Here is a 23,816-nt window from a genome sequence, read left to right as displayed (position 1 = left end):
AAATCGGAATGAACAAAAGCAGCATGAAGTTGTCTCTAAAAGGCAGCATTGCCTGTGGTGCTTGCTTCTTGGCGTGATTTTGAGAAGGCAGAATAATTGTGACTCAAACAGCAGAGTGGTCATTTCTTTTCCCAAGAAATTATTATTATTATTTTTGTGTGTGTATGTCTTGCTTCTGATATTTGATACCAAAAAAAAAAAAAAAAAACCCTTCGGATAAAACAGAGAGCAGAGATGTTCAAAAGTGAGCATGTTGGACAGTAAAAACATGGAAAGGGACTCACAATCATGGGTGTAGATTTGGGGATGGACAGTAGGGCCGTGTCCCTTCCAATGTCACAGCTGAGCTCAGCTAATACGACTGGTCTGTAATCAAATCCTGTCAGCAGCAGCCTGAGCAGCACAGACACACAGACAGGTGAGCTCTGATGCCCCAGTGAAAGATGAATGGAAAAGAATACAAGAAGTGTTTTTTAATATCATTTAAAGACGAGACTGAGCATCGCTGTGTCTCTATCATGAGACTCTCGAGCTGTTTCACCCAAATCAAGAAAATGAAAGAAGGACAGCATCTCGGCTGAGATCTGAAAGTGGCTCACACTGGATTTTCCTGACTATCAATCAAGATTTCTGTTAATTTAAAATAAATGTAAAACATCTGTTTAAAATCAGAGAATAAATCATAATACTAGTCCATTTTCAGGCAAGTTACATCAGCAAACTCATATTCAATCAAGTAAGCCTTTTTGCAGAGTCAGGCTCTTCATATGCGAACGTGTGTGCACATATGTGTGCTTATGAATGAGAAAACAGATATAAAACAATTTTTATTATTTTGGCTATCTAACAATAACAACAATCTATAAACACCAAAGCTGAAACCAAACCTACATTATTGCTCAGAGGAATTTGAAGCACGTATCCCTCCTTCAACACCTACATCAGTCTGTTTTTGGAGGAGGCAGCGCACGAAACCCTCATGAGGGAAAAGAGGAGTATAGTCTGTGGTGTGAGGCCAAAAAGCCCAAACAAGAATACAGTAAGAGTGTGAAACCTCCACAGACAGCCCACAGATTTCGTGCTGCTCTTCACACCCAACCACAACAAAGTGGGTTGAACCAACAGCCAATCACATTAAAGCCATAATGTTGCTGCTGCTTTTATTAAATGTACAGTATACCATTGACAAAGAAGGAGATGGATGTAAATATAAACAGAGGAGGAGGAGTGACATCCTTCTTCCTGAACAGAGACTGTAGACAGCACCAGTTCTGGGTGAAAGGTGCAGTAGAAAATGAGGACTGCACTGGAAACAGTTTTCTCAGTGAATCATAGAAAACAGAAACAGAAACAAGCCTCTTCAGAATCATCTAAGTAGGGACATATGTTTCTTTCCTAATGCCTGACTTAACTGGGCATAAACTGTGAGTGCTGTCACAGTAGAAACAGAATGTTTTGATGTACTACTTTTGTCAATGAACTCTGTGGGCTGATGAACATGATGAAACCGCAACATGAGGCTGAGCGGCAGGAGGAGCTGACATGCTTTCTCAGATGTGTCATCAATCACTCCCCCAAAAATACATTCCACACTAGCAGTGAATAGTTAAGCATAATCAGGTCACAGCTAAAACCCCACTGAATGGCAGTTTAATTAAATAATGCTACCTGAACAGGAAGTCAACAACAAAGTCAACAGCCAAAACGTTGCTACGATTACAGGGTTGTTTAAAAGACTGATTCCTGACAGCAAAGGGGAGATTATCCTAATTCTAGTTGGACTTAAAGACAATAAAGATGTAAATTTTTCAAGGGCCCTGAGACGCAGACAATCATTGGTTTCCAACTGTTTTTGCCTGATGTACTCCCACAACCCTGTCAGATGATTTATCCACTACTTTTAGCTATTTCAACTGTTTATCCATCACCTTTAGCTCTCTATTGTAACCATTTATCTCTTACTTTTAGTGATCTGTCTCAACCATTTATTCATTACTTTTTAAACTATTTCAAGCATTTATCATTTGGCACTTAATATATGGATTTTTTTTTTATGAAACCCTAATTAATATTTTTTTTCTAAGTAATTGAGCTACTCCACCATCTGTCCATGCACCACTGGGAACTGAAGAAGTAACCCTGGGGTACATGTACCCTTGGTTGGGAATAACTGTAGTAGATATTTCAGACTACAGGTCCCATTTGATAAAACTTGTTCTCTCATATCACATTATCCTGTGTAAAACACACACGAAACTTTGATTCTAAATATTGTAACTGGCAGAGCAGACATCTGCAACCTGGCCAGAGAAAAGCAAACAGGCTAATTTCCAGGCATAGGCTATCAAGAGGCTCTTCCACTTGGCCTGTACAACAAAAATAAATAAGTGTTAGCTGAGCTGGATCTTTGACCCTACAAAGTACAGTTAACACATGGGATCTCCAGTGGATGTGCTGTTATGTCTCCCCAGCTACAGGCACTGGGATTAGATCCAGGTTTGTGTTTACTGTAGGGGGGATTTTGCTTGGCCAGGACGACGGCTCGAGATGGATCCCCAAATACTGTGAACAGATTCCAGCCCTCCTGTGTGGAGGGCTGTGGGCTGCTGCTGTCTTTTATGGCAGATTCCTTTGAGGCAGGAGTATCTGAGAGAGACTGCAGAGAGGCACTGCTCAATGAGCAATTTATATGTTCTCAACAAAGCTTCCTCTTTAGACCCCGAAGGCAGGTCTTAATTGTTAGACGTGATATCTCCACTCCCCCTCTCCCTCTCCCCTTTCTTTGACTGTTTTCTACTCCCTCCTCCCACCCACCCTCCCTCCAGCTATTAGGAATTGGATTTGGAGCAGAACGATCCATTTAGTCTCTCTCCTCCATCTCTTTCCCTCTCTCCCTGCTTCCACACCTCCTCTGTAGGTTTCTCTCATCAAAGCCCAGGCTTAATCTGTCTATTTTTACCTGAAGGAATGAAAGGAAGGGATGAGGTAATGCTTTTCCTGTCCATCAGGTGGGCAGTGGTGCATGGGCTCTCTGGTGTGTATAGCTTAGGGAGCTAGCACCACCATGTGGCCTCAGAGGAGATGAACCATAATGAAAGCAGTAGCGGGCAGGTAGAGCCTGAAGAACTGTGATCAAAGGAAAACAAGAAAGCAAGTGTAAACAAAATGGAAAAAACATACAGCTGAGTAAGTAAATAAAAGCTGTGAACAAGAGTTCAACAATAAGGGCTTTATAAAATTTGATAATCATTGATTTGATTCACATACAGCAAGTGCTGCAAGTCAGTTTGAGGGAGTCAAAGAAGTCAAACCCCTTTGAAGTGAACGTGTGAGAGCAGAGCTCCACCTAGTGGAACAAAAACAGTAGGTGACAACAACCTAAAACTGAAAGCACTTTATTTGTAAAATAAAAACAAAGAGCTTTGATTTCTGCTTTTAAGACTCTTGTTAAGAAATAAAGATTGCAGGAACAATGCAGTCATAAGGTATAAAATGTGTCAGTCCAGCAAAAAAAAATCATCTGAGATCCATATCTCAACCAGCAGAGAAACTCACAGCCGCTTAGGAAAAGTGAAGATGTGTTATCTACAGTACATGTTGCATATTTTTGAAACTGAGAACTGCTGATCGAGAAATGCTCAGCCCTTCGTCCTATCAAGTGTTTTTCTTAGAAAAACTAGACCACTTTAAATTGTTTTCCTAAAAGGGGGAGAAAAGGAGAAAAACCTTTTTTTTTTAGAAAACTGTACTGATATTAAAATTTTGCAAAAAAAGGCATTGCATTATTTCTCAAACTATCAGTAAAAAAAAAACAATTAGATAAAAACACCTGTCGAAATATAAAGTCACTTAAAAAGGCAGCGACTGCCCTGAAGTGTCAGTCTGGGCCTGTGTTTATCAAGCCCTTTAGGATGTTTGGTTCTACTGTCTTAGCTTAGAAAATGACTCCCATCTTAGCCAACATTGAGCTTCAGAGGTGTTAGATGCTGCCATTTTTCAATACTGAACTCCTAAAACGTCACTGCAGCAGATGAAATTCAGCTTTGGATCAGTCATGACTGCAGTCAGTCACAAACAACAATCGAAGCAGCCTAATGCAAATCCATTATTGGTAAATATTATGAAATTTAAGCCTTTTATTTATTTTGACATCATATTTTTGCATATACAGTTTAATCTACATAGCTTAGGCACCTATATTATTTGCCCATATGCAAAAAAAAAATTGCTACTATTATCTAATACTTGCAGCTGACTGTGGTAAATCAACAGTCACACTCTCTTCATTTTTCCTCATCTTGTTGAAAGTCAGTGTGGAAAGCTTCATAAATAACCCTCAGTTGCTCATCTTAGAAGGGACTGGTTTTACTTCTAGGTTAAGACTAGGATGATTCCTAAGCAGGAGTCTAAGACGTTTCATAAACATAAGCCATGATCCTCATCAATCATCTTTGTCAAAACGTTTCTTCTTGCTTTTTTTCTCTAAGGTTTCTTGGCCTGTATTTCTATGGCAGTGAGGCAGCTGCTTAAAGTAAGGAATTACTTCTCTAATTTCTGCTGAATTTGCCTTCAGTATTTCACATAATTTAGTCTGGTGTGATAAAATCCCAGCCTCATCACTGAATGGCAGCATTATGAACTAGATATCCATACCTGTAATTAAGTTTCCATGTTTCTCTGTATGTATATAAATGAGGAGCAGCAGAAAAGAGAAACGTGCCCTTTGTGATTGTATCCATTTGCCTGAGAACAACAGTGCTAACCTTCAACATAAAGTCAACAACAGGGCTAAAAAGTACCCCTCCTTTTGTCAACTTATTTCTTAAATACCTGTATTTGTATTTTAAATAAATATTATATTCAAAGAGCGTAAAAAAAATTGTCTATGATAACAGAGACTAAAAACAAAGGAACGCAAAAAAAAGAAATGAAATAAGTGATAGAGAAGAGATTCTGATTCCATCATCTGTGCTGCACTGATCCATCTCTACACTTTCAAACAACTTTGTTATTCTTATTCCCCCTCTATTCTTTCTCTACCTGCACATAAAGGCACAGAGGTGGAAGGCAAGCTGCAGCATTTGGAGATGCTGGTAAGTCAGAAGAGTGGCTGCAAATCTCAGGTCCATCGTTCAGTCGTCTTTGTCGTGGTTGTGGCCATTGCAGCTCTTAGGTCGACCAACGCAGAATTTGCGTGGATGGTCTTTAAAATCAAGGCAGTCCAGGACGAAGTGTGGATGCTGCTCTATGAAATGATGAAGTTCATCTGGAAAAAGGAGGCAAAACATAGAAAAAGTATTACAGTTGTCACTGAATGTAACGACAGGAACGGTAATCATTTCTTCTTTGAAATTCAAGGAGCGGTGTGTGTGAGTATTTTAACATAAATCAGTTAATTGGTGTTAATAATTATCATGCTAATTCCACACCTTTAAAGAGAAGATTAGCTTCCATTCAGCTTTATACTGCATTCTACACTGTGTGCACATGGGCAATCTGCTGGATTGTTTCATGGTAAAAGTAGAAATTACTTTAAAAGGACAATAGAGAAAGAAAGAGTGCTCAGAGCAGCTTTGACAGTTTCTAGAAAAGACAGATGGTGGATGTAAAAGACCCTGGAAAATCAACAACAGACGGTACTTATCCTCTTCAGTAAAGCCAAGGAGAAATCAAGTGTGATAGTGACAGCACAGAGGAAGCGGGAGCACAGACAGATGCTGTCAGTCATCTGCACAGTGGTCTCATATGTACCACGGTGCTGCAATTAATCTGACAATTGTGTACTGATGTTTAAAAAGTCTGTACTATCAGACCCCGGGTCTTACCATATGTGATCTTCCCTGTGTCAGGTCGTTCAAGTGCTAAAAACAGACATGAAAGATCCACCTCTTTCACGCCCAGCATTATTTCCAAGATGGTGGCGAGGTCCTCCTCTAGGACGTCCCCGTTGTCCTCGCTCGCAAACATCTGCACGACAACGTGTATACTTAAAGCAATGGTTTAAAACCTACATCAGACCAGATTCACTGGCAAATGCACTCACCATGAAAGCCAGTTTGAGGGTCTCCATTGACTTGGGTGGTCGATGAACAGTAGACAGGGCAATAACAAAATGTCTGATGTCTATCTGTCCATTTCCGTGCTGGGAACAGAAATGATCTCCGTGAGCAGAAGCAGTGAAAGAACAAATCTGATCCTATATTGAAATGTCGTTTGCTGCAAATTTGTGATCATCTCTAGCTTGAAATGATGTCACACTAAGGACTCATCACCACTGAACTGTAATTCACTTTGCTGACCGGTTTTACGACCGAGGATCTGACTTTCACTTCTGAGGGAACTGTACTGATGTTCATTTATAAACGCAGCCTCACAGTCACACAAACGCACTCTCATTCATATATAATATGCTGTAAATTCACCACAAGGGGGAGCTGATGAGTCATATGAAACCTTCAGTGTGACACCTTGTAAGGCAGGAAAGCATTTGCAGTGGTTTAGGCCTTTGGGTGCTTTGAATCAGTGACACTGTGTCCTTGTTAAGCACTAAGGCTCGTTTGAGAAAGAGGAAAAGAAAGTATAATCTGAAAAGCCTGCAGTGTCTAACTGATGGCACAAAGATACTTAAGAACAGAAGGTAGGACGGCCAAGCAACAACTCGAAATTAATAAGCTACAGTCTGGGCTCTTTAAACGATAACATGTCATGGTATCAGGGACCTCTCTACCAAACCTATGAGGAGGTCGATGATACCATCAGCTGAAGTACTTTAGCTATTATGAATATCTGCTTCATGCTACATTCTTCTCATATTACAACCGTGGCACTGTGACCCTCTCCTGAAACTCTCACTGCCTCCTTTCTGCTATGAAAACTATTCTGTTGAGATTTTTGTAGATTTAGGCTCAGCCTCAGAGGTTGCTAACTTTTATATTTTGCTGAGATATACAGTGGTTTAAATAGTATGAATGAATGAAATCTTAAGGAACAGTGCATACTGGCCCTCAGCTACAAATCAGACCTTTAATCTTGTATGAAGCAGAGTATAGCCTCGAGTCTTCCAGTTGTTTCAAGGACCTGGCTGGAAGCTGATGATGACTTTAGTGTTAGTATGCACTGACACACAGACAGCTGGAGCAATTTTGGTTTTAACACCCTACTTTATAATATTCCATGTGTGTTATTTACCAGTTTGTAGTTTAGTATATGTTGTTATAGGAACCTATATTCATTTAAACTTAAAACTAATAAAGCTTTGAGAAAAAACTTTGTTGTACCTCTTACTAAACTCTGTTTACCTGGTCTAAGAGGCTGTGGACTTGTGCGAGTGTGTCTGTAACAGGCAGGTTGAGGAACTGGGCAAAGTCCTCTAAACCCAGCCTGTCTCCCTGCAGCTTTCTGGCTCTCTTAGCCTGCTCCTCGAGCAGCTTGTCTTTGGTTCCGGCTCTCAGCCTGTTATGACAAAGAGGAGCAGAAAAAGAAATTACAAAGAAATCACATAATCTAAGAATGCTTTAGTTAGTCATATGGTTGATCGCATCTTCTACAAATATGGAAACAGGATTTGTCACTTTCACTTTGGTTTGTCTGCAAAAATCCCACATACCTAACCACAACATCTAAAAGATTAAAGCACATAAATGTCTAAAAGTGTGAGTAATATATTCATAATCCTGTCCTCACACCATGGCTAACTTCAACAGAATCACACGACTCACGATTAGGATTTCCTCATACTCAGTATATGACCACAGCTATGTTATTACTGTTGTGCATTCACACATCCAGTCACATTGATTATTTTAATGAGATAACTGCTCTTATCATGGAGCTAATTAGCAAAGAAATGGAATAAATATTCCTCTTGGGGGACTTAAATATCTTATGTGCTGAAATGAGAAGCACACATGCTGATAGATGATTTTATAAATACTCTCTCATCAAAAAACCTGTGGGATTACCTCATATCCTGATCTCAATAACCAAATCATCATGTGATATGCTTACAGATATCTGATTTAATATATTCTTTAGATATTAAACCTCAGAGAGGTCTAAAATTTGTGGAAATATTTAGCCTCCAAACCTCATTTAATTTGAACTGACTCATATTTGTCTTGAAAAGAACAGTTCTCTCTGTGTGTGCTTCTTTCTTTCCACCAACAGGTGTCAGTGTTTCTTCAGACTCACTTCCCCAAAGTCCTGAATGACACTCATCCCTTCACCCAGTCAAACCAGTCAATCCAGTCTCCCTCCACTCACCCCAAGCGGCACACTAGCTGGTTAAACTCTAGCAGGCTGCTATAGTCATAAATGCGCAGCGGGCCTTGCGATAGGCTGATCTCACGGTCCTCAAAGGACAGGTCTGTGAGTGGCAGCTCCAACGCCCTATCAGGAGGGAGGAAACAGTTAATGAGGACCTCATTCTGTGTCTGTCAGATGCTGATCAGACACTTATGCAAACACACAAACACACACTCACTTGGCCATGAGCTTTCTGACGTTATTGGCAAAGAGGGCAGGGTTTTCCTTCTCCTCATCTGATGGAGTGTAAATAGGCAAATACTAAGGAGAAAGAAAATCAGCTTAAGCATATTGTCCTGTCATGAAACTGTGTACTGATCCACTGTATGACTAATATGTAATTATACATATCACATTCATCACATTAGATGGCCGGTATCTTTTTAATTTCAAGTGAATATTTCTCTCTCTTCTGGAAAGAAGAAAAAAATTACGACTGAACCACTCACCTCGATCTCCATAGGATTATGAGGTTGGCACAAAGTGAGCCATAAGACCTTGAACCTGGAAGAAAGAAGAGCTGGGTTTGTCTGTGTATGATGAGAAAAGATCAAGAAGAAGAAAAATAATATGATGGATGGAGACCTGACTGAACAGATGGTACTGGAGATAATGGAAGTTCCCCTACAGCATCTTACCATGCTCCTTTTTAATGGAAAACAGGTCACCAGTGTTTTAACTGAATACCTAGCAGGAGACAGTAGAAGCTGTGTGTAAGTGTGTGAAAGAAAAACTGAAACACTCACGCTCCAGGACCTTGCCATGTCCATGTAACAGTATCCTGTGAAGAGGAAGAAGAAAGAGGAAATCTCATTTCATAATATCAGTTTCGTACAGGTCTACCAAGTCCCTGAGCTCCGTGAAGTTTTTTTCCTCAGTGGTTTGTCTGCGTGTACTGAAGGTGGCCAAAGACTCAGTCACTTTGGCAAGAATGTAAATTATATGTCATCTATATTTAAAAAATGTTACTATGATCATCATTGATTACCTCTGTGTCTTTATATTTACCTCCACCTACTTGTTCATATAGAACGAGGCAAAGCAGAAAAAAAGATTAAACTGCTTTAAGCTTAAACGCAACTGTTTTATTATTTTCTGCTTTGATCTGGAATAAGGAAACCAAACAACATGTGGAAACAGCTTAGGTGTGGTAAAACAGCAGAGCAGAGATGAATCAGAGACTGTTCAGACAACATCACATTTTCAGCAGGCCCACATAAGACATCTTGCTGCTTTCAGCGGATGCTATCAGCTTCTCTTCACGCTTGTTGGTGTTGCACATAGATTCAGAAATTGAAGACAGCTAAATATGTTTTGATTTGGTAACAATAAATATTTTGGGTAACACTTAAAAATAACGATCCTTTATAAGACATTTATAAGCTATTAGTAGATACTGAACTAATCGTGAATAAACCATTTATATACATTTGTAAATATTATAAAACCATTTATAACTAAAGTTGTGCAACATTTGTATATTTATTTACATTTACAAATGTATATAAATGGTTTATTCACGATTAGTTTATCTACTAATAGCTTATAAATGTCTTATAAAGGATTGTTATTCTAAAGTGTTACCAAGTCCGGTCTTAAGATTTTTCATTGTTTCTTGGCTGCATTGAAACTGCTTACTTCAATATGTAATTGCACTGTTTTCAGTTTTTGTCTGTGAAGCTCTTTGTAAACTTGTTTTTGACAAGTACTATGTAAATAAAGTCTAAAATATTAGTATAGTACAGTAATATAATTTGTATTTCTGTATAATCTTTTCCTCATTTATTTTCTTCTCTACCTCCACATTTATTTACTTTCTAATTTATTCAGTTTCACTTTGGGGTTCCAATAAAACTGTACAGTATATGACCTGTGTGCAGATTTACAACCTCATTGAGTTTGTGTTGAGGTCAGCTAATCCACAGTGTCTGCCTTATTACTCTAATTTTTTTCTCACAGTATCTTATTCATTTACCTCCATTATTGTGTAAATTTGTATATCGACATTTTTTTACTGTTTTGTATTTTTAACTTAACTTTTTAGATCATTGCAGTTTTTTGTTACTTGAATTGCATGCGCACTTCTTGTTTTTCTGCACTTTATCCTTTTTCCATTTTTATTTTTATTTTTTGTGTGAGGCGCCTAACAAGTGAATTTCCCCATTGTGTGATCAGTAAAGTCTTATCAGTAAAGTCTTATCTTTAAAATAATTCTTCAGACATTAAAAATACATTTGATAATTTTTTATCGACAATTTATCTGAAATGATCATTGTGGGAGGAAACCGGAGCACCCGGAGAAAACCCACGTAAATCACACCAACAGTTTCTTCAGAGGAAGGCAACGGTGAGGACAAGTACAGCCAGTACGTTCAGAGGAACACGGCTCCCTATTCACTGCAGGAGGCATCTTTTTTTTTTTTTTTTTTTTTTTTTTTGCAAGCCGAGTTGAGTAGTTTTTGATGTGGGCTTGCATAATTTCAATGATAGTGTCCATAGCTGGTTCCTGTAAGAGTATAGTGGACTCCAGCGTGCGTCTATCAGTTGAAGTCAATTTGGGAGGAAACCGGAGCACCCGGAGAAAACCCACGTAAATCACACACACAGTTTCTTTATAGGAAGACAACGGTGAGGAAGACCACAGCCATTACGCCCAGAGTCATGCCGATGAGCCGAAACACGGTTTTATATTCGTTCTGAGAGGCAGTTTTCGCTGAAAGCCGGAATGAGGAGTATTTGATGCGGGCTTGCATAATTTCAGCGATAACACTGTCCATCTCTGGTTCTTGTAAGATTATGACCGATTCCAGCATGCGTCTACCACCGAATTTCTTGTCCAGTTCTTTCAAAACGGACTTGCAGACTTTCTTTAAGTTCTTCTCATTAGGGCAGACGCCCTCCGTGACACTGAGTCCCTCCATTGTCCGGTTTACCAGACGTTTGGTGTGAGTTACCCACTGCTCTTGGCTTTGGTTCTTCAGAGCGGGACACTTGTTTAGCACTCTTATTGTCAGCAGAGTAACGAACAGCCTGAGCTGTTTCTCATGTTCTGCCTTGGTTGTTGACTCTTTACCAGAGTCAGGAGAATGGGTACACTTGGTTGTTTGAGGTATGTCCATCATGACTTGGGAGTTGTTTTCCCTCTCCAGGATTGTTTGTGGTGTATCTTCTTTTAATACAGTTCTTGCTTCCAGCTCTTTCATTATCTTGAATGTGTCCTGGTCTTAGTTCAGTGTAATCTTGGAGAAAAGTAAACTGTTGTGCTGAAAGCTCATTTATAAGGCTGCCCAGGTGTCAAGGCATTAAAGGCAGAGCTTGTGTCACTCCGCTCTACTTCACAGACCAAAGGTAGAGCCAAGTGACGTCAAGATGTCGGACACGCCTGCACGCGCGCATGCGCGCTCGAACGCACACCACACCTTCTCCCAAGCAAAATAGTAAATGAAAGAAATTCAAATATTTACAACTGAGTCATAAGTTAACACAGCACAAACATCTCCACTTATAACCAGACATTTATATGACATTGGATTGTTAATCCTGATGCATTAATGTGTAAGCAATGTTTTACTGGTGGAGATGGAACATGTTTTAACTATTTAAACTATACAGTTCATATTTCAGTCCAGTACCTCAAAACTGTACTGTACAAAACTCTACTTTTGAGCAAATGGACTTTTCTTTCCACCAGTGGTGGTTCTACATTGAATTACTCCCTGGGCGAGACCCCCTCCGAGCTAGATTTCATTTTTTAATGAATAAAGCTGTCATTTTTACCCATCAGTCTAAACTCCAAAATACAGGAAAAACAAATACATGACTGGTTGGCATCATCTTTTTTTTAAATTCAGTTCTTCTCATTTGAAGAGTGTCTTTGGTTTTCTAAATACTTTGATGCAGCAATTTATGACAACAGGTGTCAAACTTTCTTGGTTTTCTGGAATAAATAAATATTCCCACTATATTTATTGTTAAGTGCATGACCCTTTTTTCTATCTTAAAGTCCACTTAAGTGCACATGTCAAATTATACAAAAACTTCAGGTTGCTCATATCAACAACAACATCAGCAAATAAACAGGGGGAAGGTCAGGGACCAGGGATTAACAGGGACTATTAATTCACCTGACTAACCAGGCACCAGATTACACAAAATATGGTAACACTTTAGAATAACGATCCTTTATAAGACATTTATAAGCCATTAGTAGATATTGAACTAATCATGAACAAACCATTTATGTACATTTGTAAATGATTATAAAACCATTTATAACTAAAGTTGTGCAACATTTATGTATGATTTAGACATTATTAAAAGTGCTGTGTCAGCATTGTTTGCACATGATTTATTCATCAACTAATTTTCAATATGATCAATCTTATTAGTAAATTATTGGTGAAATAGTGTAGATGTGTTAAAAACCCCACTGTACCACCATTTGTTTATTCGTGTTTAACAGATGATTTGTTAGGTTATAGTTTATTTACTGTTATTTCCATTTCCTGTTGCATTTCCAGCCACCACAGCTCTATGAACAGATGAAAATAAATAGAATGGAAACATGTCTGGTGGTGAAAAAAATAAAGGTTCTGGAGAGGAAAACGAAAACTGAGGAAAAGTCACCCTGTTAGCGCAGTTTATTCATGCTTTCTTTGCCTCACTTAGCTGCCTTTTAGTGCCACGTTGCCACTGAAGTCATCACAGTGACTAAACTCAGGGAAACAGTGACAAAAGCTTTCGAGGAAAACAAAGAAAAACTAGGTAACAGGAAGTGCATAATGCATGAGAAAGTGGGGAGAGGTGCAGAGACAGAGAGACATGACACCTATGTGTGTGTGTGTGTGTGTGCAGAGTGTAGCTGTGGGCATGTGCGCAAGTGTATGTGTGTGTGTGTGTGTGAAAGAGAGACAGAGAAAGAGGGGAATGAAATATCATCCTGCTAGAACATGAAGTCATTCAACACAAGAGAAACACATGCTAACGTGGGCGGAAGAAACCATTACATCACAGGTGTGTATCAGTATGTACAGGTGTGTGTTGAACTATGTCCGAGATTACAGGTGTCAAAAGGATGAAAAGAGAGAGGAACAGGAAGGGGAAGATGCAGGGTATTTACCAGTTTGTTTGGGTAACGTAGCACCACTGGCTGCACTGGGAGTCCTGGGATGAAAGCACCTGAGAAACACAGGAGAGGAGGCAGGTGCTGAGAGGACCATAGCAGAGAAAAAGTGTAACTAAAAACTGTATTAAAAATAAAAAAGTTAACGAAACTTTATTTCTACTGCTACTAAAGGCAAATATCAGCAGCTGACTTGAATATTGCAGAGACAAAACAATGTATCGGGCCGAGTTGAGTGAACTGGTTGAGATGAGTGACAAGCTCACAACCTCAGGATAACCTCCACCCCCCGCAGACAGCGTCTCTATTCAAAATCTATAATGTCCTACTGATGACAGACAAGGCGATATAAGTTACATACACTATTTATTCCTGGACAAAGCCCTATTCAAGCTACTGTTTGGGCATTGGATAGATTAGAATGGGATACATTAATATTACTAATGAGAATAAGGCTTTAACCTTAAAAGTTTAATTGATTTTTTTTGGTCACTTGGGGGCAGTGAAACAAGAATTAAAGGGAAATAAGCTAATGTGTTAGTTAACAGTTGCCTATTTCCATATCCAGCATACACAGAGCAATATTTAACTATAAATGGAGGTATCTCTGTCTGTTTGACTGTATTTTGTTTTCTCAACAACAGCTTGTTAGACTGACTTCAAACATCATGGGTGTATTGCTAAGGACCCGGGCAAGGGCAGCATCAAGTGTGAAGTTGTTTGGATGATGCTCTAAAGAAAGCTACAAGCTGGATTAACACAGGCCAAGAAATCAGCCCCTACTGACAGGCAGTCAGGGCACCACCCGCCTTATTTCATTTACTTGGAATCTAAATCTACATTTCTTACTACACAGACCATCTAAATAAAGAATACATTCATTGGATTATCTGGCAGGCACATAATATTAATCACGACCATAAACTGCATGGTCATGTCTGTAATACTGAGTCAAGGAATGTTTAAGATCTAGCAGGACCATTTCTAGTGAGATATACTGCTACACTGTGCTTTTATAGGCAACCTGAAGTGCCCTGCTCCAGTCTGGTTAGTTTCCACCTGTTGAATGCAAGTCCAGTATTCACTCTTATTCTGGCTTTGTTTTTCTTCCCTGGGAAAAATATGTGGCCCTTTAGCTGCCAAATGCTCCACTGTGCTTACTAGCTACTCTGCCTTTTGGTGCTGGGCAGAGAGTGTAAAATGGGTCTATCAAAGCTTGATAAAGAACGGCTGCTGGAAGAAGGGGGATAAAACTGGGATAAAACTTCAGAAAGTGTATTCAAGATCGAATCTGTTCAGTGTTCCCTTGAAAAAAAAAAAAAATATTAAACACCTTGCTTAAATAAGTGTAATACAGATATATAATTAACAGCTCTTTAAGGCAGTGTGAGGCTGGTTTAACCACCGATTTAACACCTATGAACGTGGTGAAGTAAAAAGCTCTCACACCAGAGAACATGCTTGTTTTAAATCAAATCAAAATACAGCGAAGGAAAATAGAACATACATTTTAAATCTGAGCAGCTGGAGTCAACAAGGGACCAGGGAATAAAATAGTATTGGCCACACATTTTGGTCTAGCAGCACATGAGACTATAAAAGAACATGAAGGAGCATTATGAGTGATCGCCCTCTGAATAATAATGTGACTACACTGGGAGGACAGCCAGGGAGAGAAGGGTGAAGATGAAAGTGACTGATCTATTAAAAGGCCTTTTGAAATGAGAAAAAGACTGGAGGTATCTGTAGAGCACGTCAGGCACAGGTGGCACCGCGCACATTAAAACAAACAAGTACACACATATACACTTTTGTGCTGGGACCCAGTGAATAACTAGAGGAGGCAGATCCAGAGAGCGCTGGACACCACACAACAGACAGATCAAGCTGGACAAATACACACACACACAACCAAAGCAGGGCAGAGTGTGACCAACAGGGCTTACTGGGAATGACAGAATTACAGACTGGAAGAAAGGGGATTAGACGGGGCAGGCAGGGAACAATGCCTGACAACACACACACACACACACACAGGAGGTGAGCAGAAAAACAAGCTCAAAAAGATGGGTGCAACAGTTAGATGTCCTGCTGAGATGTCTTTTAGTTAGACACTGAACCTCCAAACCTGTTGGGCTGAGTATAAAATTTATTTGGCGAGACATATATACCTGGAGTTGGCAAGCTATGCAGCCAACTTCATGCATTAATAATCATACACAAGTCCAGGCACACTAAATGGAATTAATGCTGAATAATGTGATCACACACAGTGATGAGAACAATGATAATAACTTTCATGTGGACCCAAGCACCCACAGTTTTTCAGCACTCGGAGCCCAATACACACTGACTGTAGTTATAAGGAATATTGTTGTTAATATTGTTGCTATTGTATTTTTAACATATGGTATGTTAATATTGGTAAAGACACACACACACACAGCCCTACTTCCACCTGGTGCCACAATCAGCTTAAGGCAGTAAAGGGTCTGAACACATACCGGCCTTGAACAAGATGAGACCGGACCTGTTGGTGCACGTCCCCTCTGGGAATATCATGATCTGGAACAAACAAATAAGCTGCTCATTAAAGTGCACACACTCACACACACACACAAAAAAATGCATTTGACAGTTATTAATTGTTTTAAATTGACCTTGATCCATGTGAACTGTGCGTGACTCACTGTATTTATCACCTTACAATGCCCATGTGGTGTGAGCAGAGCTTAGGTCCTTGCATGTGTAATGTGCACATTCATATTCATATACCTGAGGCCACTCCCCTCCAGACTGTGCTCTCCGCTTAATTTCCTCTACAGTTTTTCTTCTGGAGTCCTGGTCTGACCGGAACACAAACACTGGCCGGATGTAGCTGATCAGAGCTGGGAGGACGGTGATGAAGAGGTAGAGTTTGGATGTGTGCCAACACAAGAGTGAAAAGAAAAATCTTCTTCAGAACTTTTCAACCAGGAGAAAAGCTAATAAAGTTTTACTACTGATGAAACATTTCCTTAACTTACATAAGGTTAATTTAAAAATGGTTTTAGGATAATTGATTAGTTTTAGGTACATTCAGGTACAACGACATTTGAATGTACTGTCAGACACGACTCGCCTCAGTTTACAGTAAACAAGGTGGTTTTGAGACAAGAACAGCTCAAATATTACTTTCAGCACTAGAAATTTTAAACTGATTATTATTTTGAAAATCTGAGATTGATTTTCCTATTGCAGATCTTAACAAAATTAAATTCTAAATCATTTATTATTTAAATATCTGTCTGGAGTAACTGATTTTCAATTTCTTTAATTCGTTACTGTTACTAGTCAGGGACATAACAGAGTTTTGGGTAGAAAAACATGATCATTTCTAACACCATCAGAAACTTTTTTCTAAGTAAATCTGTGAGCTGTAGTGTTGGAAATGTGTTTAACTCACTGCCCCAGACAGGAATGCTCCTGCTCTCCAGCTTGGTAACGATGGAGCACATGGTCATGGTGACTGGGATGGCGTCAAAGTAGGAGGAGTGCGGTGCTACAGTGAGGATGGGAACTTCAGAGGGCGCCGCCCGTTCCCCTTTCACCTTGATCCAGTGGAAACCTCCGCAAAACCACATGGCTCGCATGATCACTCGTAAACACAGGTCTATAAACCTGGGACATACAGACAGTTGGTGCTGAGTTTAGCTTTTGAAAACCTAAGCAGACAGATAAATCAATTTTCAAAGGGCACTAACAAACAGGAGATAATCCTGTGGCTGACAACAGGTTTGTCTGTTTAGCCGTTTGTCAAAATGGTATTTATAGTATGCTGCAATCTTCCCTCATGTCTGTGTAATCCCATTCATTTTAGTACCACATATACATACACACCTCCTCCACCATGACTGTGGCTCAATGGCAAACTCAGAACGTCCAAGGGAGGCTGTGAAGGCGAAGGGCCACGCCAACAGCATGAGGAAGGACACCAGCAGCAGCCGGACAGGAAACACCGTAACTGACATCAGTCCTATCTGGAGAGAGAGAGAGAGAGAGAGAGAGAGAGAGAGAGAGAGAGAGAGAGAGAGAGAGAGAGAGAGAGAGAGAGAGAGAGTGTGTATGTGAGACAGATAAAAAGAAGACAGGAGCAGACACAGTTACTGTTCCACTGCATCTTCCACAACCTATTATTCACTGTACAACTGTTTAACACATTCCTGTTGCTTTTTCAGCTGACTGTCAAACAATAATTACTTACAGTCTCTAACATACTGTACATTCCTGTACAGTACAAATATGCCTGCACATCCTACAGGGTCAAGAGGAGGAGACACACATTCCAACTGTGCATGCAGGAAGGAACAGCCGTCTATCAATCGCACACACAAACTAACAGGCAAGCTCTAATTACACTGTCCTGGTTGGGAACCCCCAGAGTTTACAGGCTTATACGTCCAATATCTACTTGTTTATACATCAGTATTAGTTACCTACTGACAAAAGGTGTTGGTGAAAAACAGATTAGATTGTGTTTAAATCTAAATACCAAAAGAAAAAGAACAGACATTCTTTATTAATCCAAACACTCCTTTTTAATGTCTGACAAAAACCTGTCACCCATTTTACTGTATAAATAATAAAGTAGGAAATAAGTAAAGGCAACTCAGCGAACAGTGTATGAGTTAAACCTCTGGTCATGCAGTCAAAGCCTTGTCACTGAAATATAGTCTGGTGAAGCCAGAGTGCCACAGGAAAGATGAGAAGTCAGCTGACTGGCCCGTCATGCCTTTTCTCTTACTGTGTAATGAGAGAGATATGGCGTGTGTGTGTGTATGTCTGTGTACTAGCAGGGTCAAAATGTCACGGCCTACAGTGTAAATTCAGACTGTGTGACATTTTAAGCTCCTTCCTCCTCCTCGTCCGACCCCCGTTCGATGTCCTCATCCGTCCGCACTTTCATCACACGCCCTCGCTCTCCTCCCATCAACCACCCCGCCTACTTTACAGTGATCTCCAGTCCCGGAGGAATTCCTCTCGTCAACTATCCATCCATCCAGCCGTCCATCCATCAATCTCTCGCTCCCTATGTCTACTTGCTCAGCTGCACCTTCATTTATCATGCTGCTCTCCCTTCAACTGTTTTCCTCCTACTTTGCACTGATGTGCTTTTTGTCCAGACTCTGGGGAATCATATCTAACCTTCTCCCTTCCTGTCCCATCTTCCCTTTCTTCCTTATGCATTTCTCTCCCTGGATGAGCCCAGGTGCACACTGCAGGGCTGTGTTAATAAATAAACAGTAATGTGGATGATTTATGATGCTCTAACGCCTCTCCCGCCCTCCCCACCCCCATGCCTGACGCACAGTGCACTTATCATCCAAGCTTAACGAATCCATCTGGGAGGATCTGCTGACATTTTCTCAGGAGGTGGCATGAGAATGAGCTGGGGCTAGTGTTTTATGAGAGTACGAGCCCATCCACTGCTGATGGTTTGAAATTTGCTATATAAATACACTTGAGTAAGCTGTGCTCACTTGTACCACACATTCTAACTTTAATATAAAAGTGACTGAAGTTTTTTTTCCTCTACGTGCAATGACATCTTTTTGTGCTTCCTCTGGGAAAATTTATTTTTAAAAAAATATATATATTTTTTATTTTGGTGATAGTTCCACTTTCATGTGGTTTATGGAAATAAAAAGTAATTATTAATGTAGCTAGGATGTTTTACCACGAAACCAGAAAAGGTACAGAGGCAGAAACAAATGTCCTAATGTCTTCTAATTGTAAAGTAGACAAAAGAGTACCAAATGTCTTTTGACCTGAGGGGAAGATTTAATGACTTGCTGACCATTCTGTTCTTTGTTAAATATTCAGAAGGCCCAGGGAAACCATGACGGTACTATTGTCTCCTGACACACAATCACACACACACACACACACACACACACACACACACACACACACGCTCTGTTTGTACGTATGGCACCAATAAAGCTGTCAGGGCCCATTAAGGCATGGAGTCATTCAGCTCATCCTACAGCGCTTCCGTTTTCTAAACACACACACGCCGTATATGTCAGTCAGCTGCACTCTAATACAAACACAGACATGCAAGTGCATAACATGAAAAGGCAAACATCTGACACATACCACCACCTATAAATGTACACACAAGCACAATGGGGCAGGCGTCTCACCAAGCAGAGGGGACATATGAGGTAAAGCAGAGCCAGGAAGCCACCAGTCTTAGGATGTTGTGGAAAGATACAGTACTTTACTTTTTGCTCTACTAAGCTATTTTCTAAAGTCTAGAGTAAAAAAACCTGGTGACATCTTACTGATGTTTTCTCTATCAGGACTTGAGGCACCAAATAAAGCCTGTGGTACAAACTGGGAACATCAAGTCTGAAAAATGTCAGCATTAACCAGGCTCAGAGGATATGCTGAGTGATGCTATTTTGTTGCATTATTGGAAGTGTAGGATCTAGTGTTTTTGGAGCTTGACTAAAGGCAGGATATCTCAGCCTCAGCAGCATTAATTTTGATTTATTCTTTTTTTTTTTTTTTATCTATCTTTCACAAGTGCCCCAACTTTATATGCATGCAGTACACTAAATAGTGGGACCCCTTATAGCTGGAGCAGCTCCAATCTTACCAAAGGTAATGAAGGAAAATGTCACTTGCTGTTGGGAAACAGCTGGAACTACTGATGCTAACCATGTTCTGTATTGATCTTAGAGCTGCAACAATTACTTGATTAATCAATAAGCCAATGAGAAGAAGATTAATTAGCAACTGTTTATAAAATCTGTTAACTGTTTAAGTCATGTTTCAAGAAGACATGTCAAAGTTTTGATGGGTCCAGGTTCTCAAATATGAAAATTTGCTGGTTTTCTTGGTCTTCTTATTTAAAATGAATTGAATATTTTGGGGTTTGGGACTGTAGGATGAACAAAACAAGATATCTGCTAACGTCACCACTGGGGTCTGGGATATTGTCATGGACATTTTTCACTGCTTTCTTATTAGGAACTCAGACAGTAACCAGCATTTTATTAAATAATAATTTTTAAATAGTGTTCGTGCCGGTTCTAATTGATCAGAATAAATAATTTGGAAAACTTATTTATAGACCGGCAATGACACACAAATACCTACTTTTCCATTGCTATGCCACATAACACCCAACTCCCCTGAGAGATGTGGCCCAGCACACTTTTAAGTGCTCTATACCCTGTAGTGAGGTCTAATTGCTCTTGGCTAATTGTTTTCAATGAGCCAAGGGAAGTGTGCTCTGATTTCCACCTGGGGGCTCAAGAAGCACTCAACCTGTCCTAGTGTTTGTCATGTTGCTGGCGCACAGATTAAGGCTGAGTGGCAGACAGCTGGAACTATGTTAAAGCCAAAAGTAGAACCTGTAACACATATTTACTGTAGAAATCACCTCGTTTAATTTAAAAGACCTCTAGCAGACTCTGCACACTTACATTTCAACACTGAAATACCCACAAATGTCAAACGTGATAAAGTTATTGATATTTGAGAAAGTTCCCAATCCGGTCTCAGGACAGTGCAGCTCTACTGGATTTCACAGGAATTTTGCCTGCGAGCTGAAGAGTTGGCAGCCATGTCTGTGTGCTGTTCACTGTTCAGCAATGTGTGACTCAGCTGGAATTGGTGGCACTGACTGTCCGTCTGTTTCACTTGCTGACCTAGTTGGTCTATAGTGCTGCTGATCATGTTTTCTGGAAGTTAAAAAAAAATTTCCAGGAAGACAAAGTGGCAGGAGGAGTAATATGGTTATACATCGTGCAGCACTCATCATCTCTCTATAAAGTAAAAAAAAAACCCAACAGATTCAAAAGCCGACACACACCTTGAAAAAACATGCGTGCTGAGCAGTCATATAGATCTAAAGCTCGTGACATTTAGGAATCAGTGCCTTTGTTCGGGCAGCGCTCATGTTTGTTTATAGCTGCGTGTCTGCAGCTATAAAGAAGTGGAAAAACACACCTCACCGCTACACTAGAGGCAGGCAGTGGGAGGTGTGAACCAGACACAGACAAACACATGGTCCAGCTTACATTCACTGAACTGCTGCTCATCTGGCACAGACAAACAACTGTTTACAATCTACTACAACCTTCAATGGAAAAACTGACAAAGACATGTACTAATAAAGACATTCTTCCAGCAAGAACAGTACTGGGAAAATACAGTACTTACAGCATCCAGCAAGACAAACTTAAGTGGTTAGAAGGTCTTCACAAAGCCAAGCATAAAAGCATGGGAACAGAAAAGGCAAAAGGCCTTGGTTTACCTCAGCGGAACATAATTGTTGAGAACCACCGGTGCCAACATGAAGGCCATTTTCTCGTGCCTTGTGCTTTGTATGTTTTGCTGTGAATGAAAGCAGGCTCCTCTGGGCCCTGGGGCTATGAGGAAACAGATGTCTGATGGTACAATTGCAAAAAATATAATTACCTTCCACAAAAAAAAAGCATTTTGTTACTTGTTTCCAGTGAACTTCAGCTAGTTTCAGAGGTTTTCTCTGGAAGTTTCGCGTTAATCAAGGCTGTTTGTGTTTTGGGAAAAAAATAAAGAATCTAACCCAGCTAGGTGATATTATTCCAACAACTGGTCAGTCGGACTGTATTTGCAATGTGTGTCCAGGACAGTCATGCTGTCAGCAGACCTCACCAATCACTTAGCATGAAGCCCCATTGATCCATCGGCTGATTGATGAGGAGGCATTTCAGCCTGACCGCCATCCTCCAGCAGGAAGATTCCATCGATTCTGATGGTTGATTTAGGATGAAGCCACAGCTTCCACCTCCATGTTCGGCCTATAGCAGATGCTTTGCTATAACGTCTTCTTTAAATGTGCTACACTGCATCTGAGTATGAGTTAGGATAGCTTTCCCACCCTAACCAGAACAGGACTATCATAAGAAATGATAGTAATGAGTTTTGTATAATGATAACATGCGAAACTTTACTGGCTGTCAGCTTGTTTACCCCTGAGACACTGTGTGTGTGCGCACATTCAACTGGATGAGTAAAAAAACAAACCAAAAAAACCCAGCTAGAAACAGAGGAGTGTCGACTGACAGGAGGAAGTCAAGCGCACGTTACCCTGATTAGCATGAATAGTACAATAAAATGATGCATAGATTTCATCTGCTTGGAGGGCACTTTGTGAAAACACTTCCTACTACCAGCAGGTGCGCAGTTTAAAATCTGATGCAAATGTCTGACATGCAAATTTGGTCAATCAACATTCAACTCTGGTTTTGCAGATCTATCCAGGAAAATGTCAGCTAGTGGCTGGTCACATAATGACACCACACGTTTAAGATAACACTCACAAAGGAGCACAAGAGTCAGCATGGCAGTTACATCTAACAGATGACCAAATAAAAAAGCAACAACAACAATAAAAAATGTGTTAGCTCATCATTTCCTCCCTAAATCTGAGCTACATGTTTGCCTGTTCTTATTTCTGTAGATGTACCAACTCTATTGAGGGCTGAACAGTTACTTCAAAATTACAAAATATATTTTCCCACCCTGTGCAAAAGAAATCTCAAGTGTATCTATGATTTACCATGCATCTATAGGGTAGATTTATCACTTAAGATTTAAAGGCAGGGTAAACAAACCCCAGGTAAATCTTAATGAAGTAAACTTGTGGCGTGTATTATAGTGAGCAGTCAAACAGCAGAATATATGAAATGGCTTTAAAGAGGTGAATGAATGAATGTTTTGTTGAACACGTGGATTTTGCCTCTTTAAATTGTTTGTTGTCTTCCTGCGTGGACCACTTAAGGTGAATCTTGCTCTCCATTGTCACTGACTGCAACCAGGAAAACACAGAGGAACCACGTTTCCTAGATAAGCAGCTCTCCTCCTAAACCTGAACAACTTCTGTCCAATGTTTCTCTGTGATACGAAGTTGTCATGTAACATCACCAGAGTGTAAACTGGCCCACAAGAAAGAGCGTGGTGGGTAAATGTAAAGTGTGGTAAATTCACTCCATACACGCAACACAGTCGAGGTACACGGGAGCTTTAGTTAGCGACGGAAAGTTTGACTACTGCTAATTAATTTATCATCCGTTATCTTAATTTTCTTACCTTTATCTTCTCTGTCATGCTGAATTTCAGCTTGTGGACGAAGGGGTTTTTACCCACTCTGGGCTGACGACTGTTGGACCACTTCATTGCGGACAAGGAAGGAAACACAGGAAGAAAAGTCGTGTCCAAAATGTCCCCCGTTAAGTTAGTTGAGGTCGTTGTTTTATGCCGTTGGACAGAGTCTTCTTCAGCACTCCCTTCCCCTTCTACCCAGAGGAGAGACTGATGCTGGACGGGGAGGAGGAGCGCTCCCTTCAAACCTGCT

At 40.2% G+C, this 23,816-nt stretch overlaps 1 protein-coding gene across 3 annotated transcripts; it reads right to left on the bottom strand.

The window, feature by feature from the left end:
* Positions 1-284: 284 nt before the first annotated feature.
* lpcat1 (lysophosphatidylcholine acyltransferase 1) lies at positions 285-23,760 on the bottom strand. Of its 3 annotated transcripts, XR_005895187.1 has the most exons (16): positions 23,552-23,760; positions 17,306-17,445; positions 16,872-17,086; positions 16,202-16,314; positions 15,931-15,991; positions 13,424-13,482; positions 9,051-9,085; positions 8,754-8,808; positions 8,483-8,565; positions 8,263-8,388; positions 7,299-7,452; positions 6,044-6,142; positions 5,826-5,967; positions 5,041-5,266; positions 2,960-3,126; positions 285-393 (listed from the first exon to the last, which is right to left on the bottom strand). XR_005895187.1 is itself a non-coding variant. In XM_041054018.1 (14 exons), exons 1-14 carry the CDS (start codon positions 23,636-23,638, stop codon positions 5,133-5,135), a joined length of 1,503 nt encoding a protein of 500 aa, XP_040909952.1. In that variant the 5' UTR covers positions 23,639-23,760; the 3' UTR covers positions 4,484-5,132. The 3 variants fall into 3 exon arrangements, 1 of the variants encoding a protein (XP_040909952.1); XR_005895186.1 differs by lacking the exon at positions 285-393 and having other exon boundaries at positions 2,869-3,126; XM_041054018.1 differs by lacking the exons at positions 285-393; positions 2,960-3,126 and having other exon boundaries at positions 4,484-5,266.
* Between the last annotated feature and the right edge of the window lie 56 nt (positions 23,761-23,816).

The sequence above is a fragment of the Toxotes jaculatrix genome, chromosome 13 (assembly GCF_017976425.1).
Source record: "Toxotes jaculatrix isolate fToxJac2 chromosome 13, fToxJac2.pri, whole genome shotgun sequence".
Lineage (NCBI taxonomy): Eukaryota > Metazoa > Chordata > Actinopteri > Toxotidae > Toxotes > Toxotes jaculatrix.
The sequence above is the reverse complement of the archived record's forward strand: the minus strand, read 5'-3'. Positions and strand labels throughout refer to the sequence as shown.

Excerpts from the sequence above, each read along its gene's own strand:
- lpcat1 (XM_041054018.1), bottom strand. The coding sequence starts at position 23,638 with ATGAAGTGGTCCAACAGTCGTCAGCCCAGAGTGGGTAAAAACCCCTTC. Across the intron at positions 15,992-16,201 it reads CTGGAGGGGAGTGGCCTCAG|ATCATGATATTCCCAGAGGG; the intron begins GTATATGAATAT and ends TGTTTGTTCCAG. Across the intron at positions 9,086-13,423 it reads TACGTTACCCAAACAAACTG|GATACTGTTACATGGACATG; the intron begins GTAAATACCCTG and ends TCCTCTTCACAG.